This window comes from Micropterus dolomieu, linkage group LG02 (genome assembly GCF_021292245.1).
Source record: "Micropterus dolomieu isolate WLL.071019.BEF.003 ecotype Adirondacks linkage group LG02, ASM2129224v1, whole genome shotgun sequence".
NCBI lineage: Eukaryota > Metazoa > Chordata > Actinopteri > Centrarchiformes > Centrarchidae > Micropterus > Micropterus dolomieu.
In genome coordinates, this window is record NC_060151.1 from 26,012,108 (window position 1) to 26,026,006 (window position 13,899).

The 13,899-nt window shown below is 39.4% G+C and overlaps 2 protein-coding genes across 2 annotated transcripts in view; one reads left to right on the plus strand and one right to left on the minus strand.

Moving 5' to 3' along the window:
- Window positions 1-9,355, plus strand: part of LOC123967340 (fibroin heavy chain) — a 17,528-nt gene extending 8,173 nt beyond the window's left edge. The window contains exons 8-22 of the mRNA XM_046043407.1: window positions 1,794-1,856; window positions 1,951-2,019; window positions 2,129-2,182; window positions 3,642-3,695; window positions 3,960-3,992; window positions 4,155-4,190; window positions 4,299-4,358; window positions 4,682-4,726; window positions 5,258-5,299; window positions 5,493-5,552; window positions 6,961-7,035; window positions 7,993-8,025; window positions 8,319-8,357; window positions 8,789-8,845; window positions 9,266-9,355. Coding sequence (XP_045899363.1) covers window positions 1,794-1,856; window positions 1,951-2,019; window positions 2,129-2,182; window positions 3,642-3,695; window positions 3,960-3,992; window positions 4,155-4,190; window positions 4,299-4,358; window positions 4,682-4,726; window positions 5,258-5,299; window positions 5,493-5,552; window positions 6,961-7,035; window positions 7,993-8,025; window positions 8,319-8,357; window positions 8,789-8,845; window positions 9,266-9,303 — 758 coding nt within the window. The 3' untranslated portion in view covers window positions 9,304-9,355. The remainder of the gene's footprint in view (window positions 1-1,793; window positions 1,857-1,950; window positions 2,020-2,128; window positions 2,183-3,641; window positions 3,696-3,959; window positions 3,993-4,154; window positions 4,191-4,298; window positions 4,359-4,681; window positions 4,727-5,257; window positions 5,300-5,492; window positions 5,553-6,960; window positions 7,036-7,992; window positions 8,026-8,318; window positions 8,358-8,788; window positions 8,846-9,265) is intronic.
- Window positions 9,356-9,728: 373 nt separating this feature from the next.
- On the minus strand, window positions 9,729-12,191 carry LOC123963058 (perforin-1-like). The gene is made up of 4 exons (XM_046039583.1): window positions 11,620-12,191; window positions 11,325-11,463; window positions 10,997-11,208; window positions 9,729-10,883 (listed from the first exon to the last, which is right to left on the minus strand). Exons 1-4 carry the CDS (start codon window positions 12,150-12,152, stop codon window positions 10,034-10,036), a joined length of 1,734 nt encoding a protein of 577 aa, XP_045895539.1. The 5' UTR covers window positions 12,153-12,191; the 3' UTR covers window positions 9,729-10,033.
- Between the last annotated feature and the right edge of the window lie 1,708 nt (window positions 12,192-13,899).

Sequence of the window (13,899 nt, forward strand, 5' to 3'; positions counted from 1 at the left end):
GCAAGTGGAACCCAAAGTTTAGGCATCACCTCAGTAGAAGGGCAGAAAGCTAAAGGCTTAACTGCTGATGGTCAGAAAGCAAAACACCTTTCCCTTGCTGAACGTGACGTCCTAAAATCAAAAGCTCTCAGTATCCCAGGACAGACTGGGAGGAATACCCAGGCAACAAGTAAGAGCAAAGCTTTGTACTTATTCACCATCACTTTGTCTTTTTGCCCATTCTTGAGATCTTCCACTTTCTATTGGTTATCCAAATACTTAAATACAAGTGAAATGCAGATTGTTTTCATTTCCTTCTGTATTTCGCTTCCTCTGTTTATATTACTTTGTACAAACAGAGGTGATTTTCTGAGTAACGCCATTTTTTTCAGGTGCTTGTTGCCTTTGGAAAGTAGCATCTCTACAAATGTATCTCTTCTGAAGCGCTGACCCTGTTCTCACTGGACTTCTAACTAATAATCCCTCATTTCCTTACTGCTGAGAGATTAGTCTCCTGCAGGATGGCAGCTGTCTTAAAATCATCCCATTTACCTTTAATCACTTGTCTTGAGCTTATTTGGTAACAATCTGATATCAAAAAACAAATGTTTAAATGCAACAAAGAAACATTAGTGACTTGCTATCTGACTGCTGTAGCAAAACCTTTGTCTGTTTGTTAGTCTGTGTGAGTAACCCATGTGATACATGACACATGTGTGATTGTACCAGTTGTTTGATAGTTAGCTGGGCTAGCTAAACACATTTCTTAGCTAGCTTCAAAGTTTTTTCATCTTCTGCATATTTTGCAGATGGCAGAAGAGATTTAGGTGCATTATCTAGATATTTATCTGGAAATGATCCACGGTGTAATAGGAGACACCAACCCCGGATATGCAAACACTGTATCTCTCTGTGATTTTGCATTGATTAAATTTGTTATTGTTTGTTTATTAATGGATGTGTACATTTTTGCTGACGTTTATGATTCTGAATATGATGTATTTATTGGGTATTATCTGATAAATGGATAGCATTGTGTATGTGGTTTGGGAGCAGTTCCCATGCTGATTCTATATTTACCCTGTTAACTGAAGGCAATGGCACATTGTACAGATGCTTCAGTGTTTCTCGCCCTCACTGTTGATTTAATCTTTTTCTTTATTGGTGCCTTGATGCCTACTTGTCATGTCTATGTGTTTAGTGAGTGCTGCAGTTGGGCTTTAGGCCATGGTTAGAGTTTAGTTAAATTTAACAAAATATGCATCTTACAGTAATACATAGGAAGAAGTTCATACATTCTTTCAAATAACATATTTTTGTGGGAATTCAAATGAACTGTAATTGAAAGAACTGCTGCATGCCTGCAGTTTATCCTGATAAAGAGCAACTCAGTCTTTGTGCATCATCCATATTTACAAAATCAGTATCTGCTTTTTTGTTCTGACACATAACTGATTATTGTGTCTGAGCCAATCAATAATTATTGCTGTGTGAGAGTCACTATCCAATGAAGAGGAAGTTAAAAAATGTTTTTGTTCCACTGGCAGCTGTACATGTCAAAAACTCCCTCAACAGCAACCTCTGTATCTTCTGTATATGGAAACAAGTGAATGAGGCGGGATGTTATGTCCCAGTTTTATCATGTGTTTAAAATGTGATTTTGATTTAAACATGACTTTCAGCCAAAAGCAGTACTGAGGGATCAATATTTATGTTGGCACTGGTGTTTTATACAGAAATCAGGGGTTATGTCCCTCTAGCCCACAGCAAGTTACCGGTGATTTTTGCTGAGCCTGCGTTATCTTCCTCCACAGGTTATATGGGTGGCGCAGGAAACTATCTGGGAGCAAGCCTGGGTGCAGGGGGCTATGGACCAGGTAATATTAAGCACTGACATGCAACGCAGGAAAAGTTAACATGCTGCTAGTGATGGAGATGGTGATGTAAAATTGACACTACCTGTGCTAACAGATTCCCATGGCCTGCCTACAGGGTTGGGACAGGGAGCATACCTGGGTGGTGCAGCTGGCAAACTTGCAGGTAAGGATGTATATTTTCATACTTTTTTCTTTTCTTTGTTACAATTTAGGATTTATGCTCTCATACTTTTCTTTTGCACCACTTTTGTCCTGACTCCCAACTTTCTCAGCTGCTGCTGCTGGACAGGGTGGGTATCCCCACGGAGTTGCCGGCAGGTCAACTGGTGAGGCTGTGGAATAATTTTACTTTCTGATACATTTTCAATCTCTATTTGTACTCTGACTTTTGATTCTTAAAGGTACAATGTGTAAGAATTGAAACTACTCTCCACCTTCACAAATTCATACTCCAAAAAAATATAGGAGGCAGCATTTCACATATCACTGCTGCTAGCAAGTCAGATCACTCAGCCATGCAACTAACTTCCTCATAGTTAACACGGCCGACTGGGACCAAACACAGCCTCAGAGACCGACGGAGGCCAGTTTGATGACAGGGAATACAGTACCTAGGTGATTTACAGCGGCTCTGGCGAGGACTTTGACTCCGAGTTCAGGCGGCGACAGGAGGGGTGTGAAGTGGGAGATGAGCGAGAGGGAGCTCGGGCATCAGAGAGGCAGCAACAGCATGTAGAGCCAGAATATTTTCACATCTAAGGGTTTATTTCAACCAAACCAGATTGGTGATTGTTGGAACAGTGGAAACACTAACCGCAACGGTTTTGGTGAATTTTTTTTTGTTACTGTGGAGTTTGAATGAAATATGTTTTGAGATGAGTTAAAAAGGCAATTAGTTCGATGAAAGAGAGAAGCTTGAATTGAGAAGGTGTACGGTTCTATTTATCAGTTTGATAAGAGAAACAGCCATTGTATGAATATTTCCTTTCTTGACATTTTGTGAGTATGTTTTGTTTATTTGTTAGACTTAAAAATCTAAGACAACAAACTTGCCTCATGAAGTACAAAGTGGTATAAGAGACAGGATGGGCTGGGGCTAGCTGGTTAATGTGCTAACTTTAGTAGATAACTCTGCAAAACAATGTCTTTGACGTAATGTCAGAACTGTTATTTCTTCACATTTTATTGATAGCAATAGTCCATTTTTTAAATGTTTTAAACAAAACGTCTGGCCATATCTTACACATTGCTCCCAATGACTCTATGCAAATGAATGATGAATGATGAACTGAATCTGAATGTTCATAATGTGAATGGAGCTGAAGGTGCACAGTAGATCATGTGTTACACAGCAGAGAATCAGCTGTTTCTCCTAATTTGCCTTGTAAACCAACCATTTGCTTATGAGTCTTTCTAGAAAAAACAAGCTGTGTCTGAGTTCATTTCAACCTTCCTTTAAAGGTCAGAGGAAAAGCTGCGTTAGTATCTTCCTTTCCTTTCTGGTGAATTATTGATAGTGCATTTAAAAAGTAGAAGACAACAACAACAACAACAACAACAACAACAAAGGATTAGAGATCAGATTTTACTCCTGTGGATGTCTTTTCCTCTTCTTTCATATGCATGCATGTCATTCCATCAAAACAATTTATTTTGTTTTGATGGTATGGTATGGTTTTGTGTTGTTTCATGTTTGTCCCAAGTTAAATATTGATGTCTTCTGTTAAACAAAAGTTCTGAGAGTCTGTGTCCCATACAATATGTTTTGAATGTGTGTTATTACAGGCTATGGTGAGGGAGCAACAGGATACCTGGGTGCTGTGGCAGGCAATGGCTTCGGTAAGTGGCAACTCATCCACAAATAGAAATTCAAATTCTACTAGTCAAATTGTGTACTCTGTGAGTTACAGAAGGAAGCATAGAAGACAATTTAAATAAAAAAATCAAAACTTTATGCTTGAAATGTAAATTGTCTGCCTGGGGATCATTCTTCCTTCTTGTTGTCACTGCATCAAAGCCATCACTGTCAGGACAGACGTTATTCAGTTAAGACAGGCCGATCCTTTGTGTTGAGTGAATTTCTTTGTTCTGTTATCACTGTAGGTGGAGATGCTGGTGCAAAAGCTTTGTCTACAGGTATTTCACATGCATGCTGAAGACTCTCTTGAACATTTCCTTTCCTTTTGTCACTGGGTACAGTCAGAAATGTCAAATACAGCACTGAGTTGAAAATATTAGCTTTGAATTCAGTAAATGTTCCTCTTAAATGTTTTAACATATAGTCCCCTCTCTCAACAGGTTATGGGAATGGTTACAGCGATGGTTACGGGGCTGGTGAGTGCCATTTAAAGAAAAAAGAAGGGAATTTAAGAGAAGCTCGCTCCATTTAAAGAGTTATTAGCTCACAGACATAATATAATGCTAATTAGAACTATGTTTCAGGGCTTGGTTACCCTGCAGAGTTAGCTGATGGTGCTGAGAACAAAGCAGGGAAGAGTGAAGGTAACAGTTTTGAGGAGTTATAACCTGCTGAAACCTATAACAGGTGGCACTAACCCGTAGATGCTTTAACCTGCGACGTCTGACAGCTGAAAAAATAAGAGGCCGTCAAGGAAGCACACTTCCTCTGCTTAACATGTCCAGTGTTGTCTTTCATCCACTTGGTGTAGCTATTGCCTCTTATGTATAGAAGCTGACCAGTTTAATCTGGTTGTTTCTGACGTCCTGCTAACATAGATGCTTTTCAGTTTTATTTAAATTTGTCAATCAGTCAATGGATTGAACAGTACCTGACTCTCATGTAAATGTTTTTCTGATTTTTCTAGCCCTCAGTACAGGAGGCTATGCCGGACAGGGCCAGGGGGCGTATGGTAAGAGATTTAAGGATGGAGCACTGTTTATTTCTCTGGCTGCTGCGCACTGTTTACATGGACACAACGCATGGCAATACTAGAGAGCACTAAGAGTGTGAATGCCTCCCTAATGGCTGCACAATATAATTCATACAATTTAAAATTAAACTAGAGGAAAAGATAATATAAATAAACAATTGTCCTCTTCGCAGCGTGCCAAGCTGAAGGCTCTGTAATGGCTTATGTTTGTTCATAGTAACTTATTAGTTGAACATCCATCCATCCATCCATCGTCAACTGCTTATCCTGCGTACAGGGTCGTGGGATCAGTTGAACATCTAGTTCTAAATAGCAGCGTAGTTACAATCAGATATAATGTCCAATCACATATTTAGCATAAAAGCTAGAGCCTCGTAAATTCTGTGTTGTCTAATATCTGTCTACCACAAATCTATTACTTTGTTGAAAAAACGTTTTACGTTTTCAGTATGAATATATTTTCTGATAAATTAAAACTTTGTCACTGAAGGCCCTCTTCTCTTCTTTCAGGAGCACTTGGTGCAGGACTGGAATCAACTGGTGGCAAATATGGTGAGCAGTGCTGACATGACATCATCCTTCTTTGACTCTATTAGTCAAGCTCCTGTCGATGTGGCTTTATATGCATGAGTCAGACTTTTGAACTAGTGGATTCCACGGAGCTGATTTACAGCCTGTGCAGGTGGAAGGGTGAAAATAGAGAAGTCAGATGAGTCATTTTGCCCATCTGATCTTTTTCCTGCAGGAGGAGGAGCTGCTCAGGTTCCTTATGGTAATGCACCAGTGATTCCTGCTGGACTGGATGGTAAGAGCTCTTCTATTACGCATCATATTACTTTATATAAAACCTACGTACATAATGAGATGTGCTATGACCGTTGGAAATAGTCTGACGTTTCATGCAGAGCTTGATGAGAAGATCAACATACCTGTTACATTTATGCAGTTAAAATATGCAGTAAAAATAGTCATTCTTCACTTTGGTTTTTGCACAGATTATAACACGCAATATATATAACATGATAATTAGAAGAGCTGGTAGATGGATTTTGTTATCTTTCCACAGGCTGGCTTGCTGTTTCAAGTCATTTTGCTAAACTAAACTAAGCTAACTGATGCCTGACTCCAGCTACATAATAACCACACATGATTGTTATTGACCTTCCCAACTCTAAGCAAGATTAAACATATTTCCCAAAACACACCATCTTACTTAAGTATATCTTACTAAAGCTATAACACTAGTGGATCTTAATCTAGTATTATTGGATCTGACTATGAGTAAAACTCATTATAAAAACTTGAATAAACTAAGCGGCACTCTCCGGGGCTAAAAAAAATGGCACCAATGCTAAGCACCAAAAACTACAGTTCCTTGAATGACCACTTGAGGCTGAATCCAAAGCCTGGTAAAAAAAACTGTTTTGGTTTTTCCCCCGTTCATGACAACTGTACAGGGGCGAATTTTTACATAACTCACTAAAGCTTCGCAATCGCTGAAGTCACTGAAATTACATCCATGTTTTCTACAGTCTATGGAATAAACAGATGAGGATTTAATAAACAGTGTCTGTCTGTGAAGAGTCTCTGTCATCTGGGTTGCACTTATCCAAGAAAGGTTAAAACCAAGTCAAGTTGCCCTTGATTTTAACCTTCCTTGGATAAACAGTGTCTCTTTTTGCACAAGGCATAATAAAACACTCCAGGGTGTTCGGAGTTAAAAAATAAATGGGGTCCCCTTTTTCTCCTTCACTTCATTTGTCATTTTCAGGACACTTTGGCGTGTATCTTTCACATGTGATCTGTAAGCGGAAATTTCAGTTTATTGGTGTACAAATAAAAGGCACAAGATAAATTTATTTGTCATTTTACAACAGGGTTGTATAATGAGATGCATTTGTAGTTCCCTTTATGCTACCCTCAAAGCAAACATTATGCACAAAGAATATAAAATTATACACAGAAGTAATGCTATTTTGCATGGTGCAGTGCTGAGGGTGAATTTAAGAGTCTTGCAGCTTCAGGAAAGAATCTGCTTTTTAATCGCGTGATGCAACAGCAGATACTTCAACAGGTATCTTTTGTCAGAAGGAAGCAGGGTGAACGGGCTGTGTCTGGGTGGGTGCTGACTTTTAGTATCCTTTGAGCCACTCTGTTAGTTTATCACACCTACCAGAACAGTTAGACACTTAAAAGATTTTTCATCCCCTCAGGTGATGGTGCCTACCCATATGCTGCTCAGCAGCTTGGCCTCGGGGCTGAAGGTGCCAAAACCGCCAACAAATATGGTGAGAATAGCTGAGTGTTTGAGCTATAAAGTGTGAGAGTCTGTAGGTAATGGAAAAAGTACTGTTTCACTGTTTCTGTAAGGCAGCAGCGTGGTGGCTAGTTTTTATCTAACCACATAAGTCCTAGATAATAGTGAAAACAGGTAACAACTTTAAAAAGGCTAAAATTAATCAAGAAAACATACCATTGATTTTTCAGTTGTCTTGAACTCATCAGATTCCCGGTGAATATGAATGCTTTCTGTCTTTGCATTATGGGACAGACATCAGAAATATGTCTTGTGAAGCTAATCTATGAGGCTGTGCTGTGTGTGTTTGTGTCTCTGTGTGTCATATCTGTGTGTGTGCAATATCTCTGTCCATTATGACTTATCTTTGTTACCCTTACACAGTGTGCATACTATACTATGGCTCTCGGGGGAGCTTTTTTCGGTGCGAGGGGCGTTTGCGCATACCTCAAAGAAAGGACTTACTCTTGTTGTAGAAAAACCAACAACATTCATAGCTGCAAGCATGTAGGCCTACTTGCTTAAGTCAGATCATCTGATATAACCACATCAAACTACACCCAGACATCACAGAATGAGTCTGATTGAGTCCTTACCATACTAACATCAAATGCGAGGGTCACGTATCAACAAATGTTTTCAGTAGTGTAGAAAGACCTTACATAATGAACCATTATGTTTTTATTACCTTAGAATGAGCCATTTCTATCTACATACACCGTGGGTCCCCTTGCATGGACTTTGGCATGTTGCGCCGTACATGGGACATCAAGAAGTATACAGAACTTTGTGCAAAATCAACATGTAGTTTGTAATATAGTTATAACAGTTAGTTTGCTTTCCATGTAGAGTGAACTAGATGTCTGCGTGTTGTTTATTCGCTCTGATAATGCTAATCCAAAGCATCTTTGTAGTAGTCCAACTATCTACATGTTTTGTGTTGTTTCAGGAGCCGGAGCAGGATATGGAGCTCAGCAAGCAGGTAATTTTTCACGGACTCTCTTTCCCAAAATAAACAAATCCTTTATGTCTTTTGTCACACTAGTGCATCACATTGCAATTAACAGAGATGGTTGAATCAGCATGACAGTAATGCACCTTTTTATTATTAGTATGTCTTGCATATTTGAGAATTTTAATTTTAAGTTAAAGCAGCACATGTTTCTCCAGCAACTCCTGATGTCCAAATAACACCAAATCACAACATAAACGTATTTTGTGCCTTTTGTCTTGGTCTGTTTGAAAAATGTAACTTATTTGCCTGTGTTTGATAAGGTTACGGCGCACAGCTAGGAGCAACTCAAGATGCCTTGGGTAAGCAAGAAACTCCCAGACATCGTCATTTATGATAAACTTCCACTGACTTTGCCGTTTCTGGTGACCTTAATTTTTCATGTCTTCTAGCATGATATTACAGTGACAGCACATATTGTGCTTTACATTTTGCTGTGCTACACAATAGCTTTCATATCTAATTACAGTGTGGTTTTCCGTGGGTCTAAATATCCCTATGCTTTCAAACATTCTTTCCTGAGTAAAACAAACAAAGTGAAGCTATTGTTTTTATTAATTTTATTAATACTGTACTCATAATAGTTCTTTTTAAGTGCTCTTAACATTTACTTTGATTGAAATAGCCTTCACTCAAAAAGTACAACTGCGTATATTATGGATCATTTTCCACTGAAGGGTATGTTTTCTTCTGACCACATTCATAACATTGAACTAGGTTGATTCTTTCACAGGAGAGCAACCTGGCAAATATGGCGGAGTCAATGCTGCCCTTGGAAATGGATACAAAGGTGAGAATGAAGAAAGTTTTATATTTGGTGCAGGAAGGTCAAGCAAAAACATCAGGAAACCTTAAAAAGAACCTTTCACTTTTAAAGAAAAGTGGACTGAATATAAAACACTTTACCTTACTTGTGTCTGTTATCAACCAATCAAATTCATTTATATTTCCTGATTCATTGTCTTTGTGTTCCCACCCCCCACTGCCCGCTCTCTTTGTCTGTCTTTATTAACCAGGCTAATTCAAATGACGTGGACTTCTTCAAGTGGATAATTTCCATAATGTGTTCAGTATTTTTAAAGCTTTTTGTGTGTTTCACTCTGTTTTGTCTTGTTGTGTTGTCTGTTTTGTCTTTTGTTTGATTTTTCTTGACACCATTGTCTTTCTCTGTAAGTGGACATTTGTTACACAATGTCTCTTTGTCTTGTAGGTCCAAAACCTGCACCAGTCTTATTCTGTCAACACTGAAAACACTGGTGGAGACTAATTCACATAAATAGATGTTAAGTGCAAAAAAATTGTCTCTATGTTATATAAAGGATATAAAAGGATTTTACTTTTTGAATTCAATAAAGTCTATGTCAAATGATGCTGAATAGAAGCTTCTGAGTACAGCATACATAATGTTTACCAGCACACATTGTTCTTTTTAATAGCATCGTGAAGCCTCATCCGCACACAGGAAATATTACCACTTCCTTTCTCATGTCGGGTAACACTGTCTAAGACGAACGGAACATGAACACTCAAATAAAAACTAAAAGTAATGTGATGAAACATCAAATAGCACAGTTCATATACTAAGCTTTTATTCATGATAAACAAACATGTCAAAAATCCACAAGATAACGTGATTAAATTACATAAAACACACTATTTGATGTAATAAATGTTTTTATAGATAATAAAATGCTACATAATGATTGCACAATACATAACAAATATGTACTTTTCAAATCTGCAACTGAAAAAAATAACACTTTAAATTAAACTGAACATACCAAATATTAGGGATTTTTAAAAATAATTAAGTTAGAGCTGCTTTGTCAACACATAAGTAGAGTTTAGTGGGGGTGTCAATTATGGGTAAGAGGTCCTGCTTAAATTAACCTCATCGATACACCTAATAAAAATAATGATGTTGCTAAATAAGCCGCAGTAAAGCTAAACACAGGTGTTATATATCAGACTTTTGACTCTATGCAGTAAGATTTCTCTGTGAGCTTTTTTCATCCACAAACACACCCATCTGTGACAGGATGACCTTTGGAATAGGGTGGGCATGACGGGACACATACAGCTTCTTCAGACTTTGACTCATAGGTGAAGGTTTGTAGTCCACGCATGAATTTCCACTCAGACTCGGAGCACATTTCACCTCCAGTTTGTAGAAGAGCCGGCCGTGTTGCAGGTTACAGAGATCCTCCATGACTCCAGCGGACAGATCTTTCTCACATTGTCCCAACAGGTCGTCGTCCCAGTTGTTGTCCTCATCCCACACTTCAAATCTCACTCGATGTCCTGCTGACAAATCCTGGGAGCCCAGGTCGATGATCATGCCCCAGTGTGGGTTGTTGTCGTTGTAAATGACGGGAGAACGACGGACCATCTGCCCGTTGAGGGACACTTTCACATAGCCATCTGTGGCTGTGGTGTGATCTCCCCAAAGACCGGACGCCCGTTGTACAGTTATTATAACCCGCGCCATGCCCTTACGGGTTGGGCAGCAGTCTTGGTTTACAGCAGGGTCATTGTGGCACTGGCAGACGCAGGTATCCCTCGGGTCACTCTTGATGCCGGCCTGACAGCGCTCACTGCAGTTCCTCAACAGGCCCTTCTCCAGGATGTAATGGCTAATGGCCGAGCGTAGGTTCTTCCTGACAGGGGTGTTTGTTGGCAGTAACTCATGAAGCGATTCCAGGGAATAAGAGAATATGTCTGGATTCTGTGGCAGTGTGTTCAGCCATTCTTTGTAGGCTGATGGATTTTTGTCAGCAGAGAAGAGAAGGTCTGGCTCCGTGGTATGGCCCCCCTTTATTTCTGTGAACCTGTAGAGGAGAGAGTTGCTTAAAGAACTCCGCCAACAAGGCTTTTCTGGTGCTGAAAATAATAATTTATGAAAGTGTATTCGGTCAACTGATGTGAGAAAATGTTTTTTTACCTGTCATTGAAGAGGCTGGAGAAGGCTGACTTACTGTCCGTCTTCTCTATGTCCTTCTTGCAGTGTTTTGATTGAGTTTTTACTGTAGCTTTGAATGTGGCGGACGCCTCAACCTCCAGGCACATCTGCACCTCCTCTGCGCTGAGGCCCTGCAGGCTGGCCTGGCACTGCCTGATGCTGGTCACAGATTGAACGCTTCCTCCCAACTTCACCTGGAATGATATATTTTAACACACATAACATAAAAAAAAGTGTCGATTTTTCTAATAATACCAATGTTTAAACTTTTTAGATGAAATTTCTTTTTGTTGTCATCATTTTGATTCACCTTGCTGAGGTAATGGGTGCCAAAGTTGTCAATAAGTTTGTAGAATCGTTGCTTGTATTCAGGGCTGTAGATTTTGGGGAGCTGTTTCACTGCTTTGCGAAATTCTCTGTGCAACTTGGGACTGAGGGACACTCGGTAGCTGTTTTCGGACAATAAAAGAAAGTCCAAAATAAAACAGGTATTTCACAATGTTGTATTTGAGCCTTAAAGTACATTACTTTTGTTCCTTTGCATAAATCTTTGCATGTAAGAGAGTGTGTGGAGAAAAGTTTCATCTCAGTCCCCATCTTCTTACCTGTAGTACTCGCAGGACATGCTTTGGCTTGTGAAGCTGAACTTGTCATTCTTCGTTTTTTCCATGGAGTATTCAGCTAACTTAGAATTGGTTCCAGCTAGCATCACTGAGCCTCCTTTTTCACCAACATTAACATCTAGATTGGCCTGCCAGTTGTTTTCCACCGAAGAGGAGCTGGAACTGACCAGAGACTCACTAGATCTGTGGAGATTACTGACCACTTTCATGCTGCAGGAGTGTTTCGCCCTCCAGTCCTCCACTGACAAGGGGAGCTTTTGCTTTTTGTTCTCCAGATAGGGGTTGCTACACAGGGTGCATGTTTTGTCCTTGCGTTTCCACTGATTCATGTCGAGCACAAAGGCCCCCTTACGTTCCATTTTGGTAATGTCGAAGCCTTCCCCGGCCAAATTGGTACCTGGAGCAAATTCCGCATCCAGGCACTGTCTGGGTGTTCCTTCCATGCATGACTGATACGTACACTGAGGGAGGGACAGCATGAGGCCGGCACAGACGCAAATATACAACAGAAACATGTTGTTGTTAAGTTTGATGATGGATGCAAACTGATGGTTGATCCTGAAAAAAAAAACATTTTTGTTGAACAAACCTGAAGTAAAGCAGTTGAATAGTCCAACACTTAGTCGTTGGAGACATTAAAAAGGTGTTAACCCCAGTGGAATGGAGTGATAATAAACAAAGTACTCCATCTTTATGTCACATCCTCCTTCGAACATGCAGTGATACATTTTTGATCACATAAACCTTCTGTAGATCTGACTGTACTTTATAATTTACCATTTCAGAATTCTTATCTAAGGTCTTGGTTAGGTGTTTTCATAGCTTATCTTCTAGACACTGTCGACATAGCTTGCTCTCCTAAGGGTGACAAATCACCTTGTGATGTCTTCAGAAATTGTAAATTACATTAATTTAATTTTGTTTAACCCCTCTGTTGCTTTTGATAAAGTTTTCCCTTCTGTTATCTTGGGCTTCTTAAATCATGTAGTTCATAATCAAGGTAAGGCCTTGTGACTGGATTCTTATCTGCAGGTTCAGTTTGACTGAAACTCTTTGCCTTCCTTTGATTCTTTCTCTTGTGGTGTACCTCAAGTTCCTTTTTTAAGACGTTTTTTTTTATTATACCTTCACTAGAGTCTGCTTTTACAAAACATGACAACCCATGGTTTGTTTTGTTTTTCTGAATGTTTTATGAGGAAGGAAATGCATTCAACAAGTTTGATAGACCTCAAGGACACACACAATGTGTTTTAGTAAAAACATATCTTGTTTGTTTACAAGAAAACTCAGCAGGGCATCCTCAAGTCTCTTATCATTTGCCACATGGATATCGAGTAGTGGATGGCCTAAAATTTTCCACAGGGGCGGCTGTGGCTCAGGAGGTAGAGCGGGTTGGCCGTTAATCGGAAGGTCGGCGGTTCAATCCCTGGCTCCCCCTGGTTGCGTGTTGAAGTCTCCTTGGGCAAGATACTGAACCCCGAATGTATGAGTGAGTGTGAAAGTTAGTTTCCGTTTGAGCTTAGGCTCAGTGTGTGACTAGAAAGGCGCTATACAAGTACGGAGCGTTTCCATTCACAGATAAATAAAAGTAGACAAAACTCCTACTTTCCAGCCCTTCATTTTAAATCGTTGGTTTAATTAACATTCTTGGTCAAATGTCCCTCAACATTCAAACATCTGGTTGGCACTTTTGAATCTGCCTTACACTTTGACAAACTCTGTCATTAGTAGTAGCGTTTCCCATATTTATAAACCATATCTGTCTTCTTAGGTTCAGGAGATTTTACATGTTTTTATCTCATCGCATCTTGACTGCTGTAACTTTCTTTCTCTGCGTCAGTCAATCTGCTTAGTCTTGCCTGCGGTTTGTCAAGAATCTCTTCAATTTTAGCAACAAAAGTAACCAATAAAATATAGCACTGATTTAAAGAATCTTTTATTTCCTTTTAAGCACTGTATGGATTGGCAGTGTTTATATCTGAGATCTCGTTGGCCTCTATTCCAGCTTAACACTTTTTTGACGTTTAGCTCAATTGCTCCCCTTTATTCTATGTTCTTAGTCAAAATCCAAAGGTGACCCCCCATACTGTGTAACATCTTAACCCTTACTGTCAAATCTTTCCAGTCCATTGCCATTTTTTAAATCCTGTCTTAAGACCAATCTTTTTACAGCTGCGTTTGGGTCTCCAGAATGATCATAACTAAACAATGCTGTGGTTGACATTTGTTGTTCTTAAATGTGCTTTATAGATGAATGCTCGT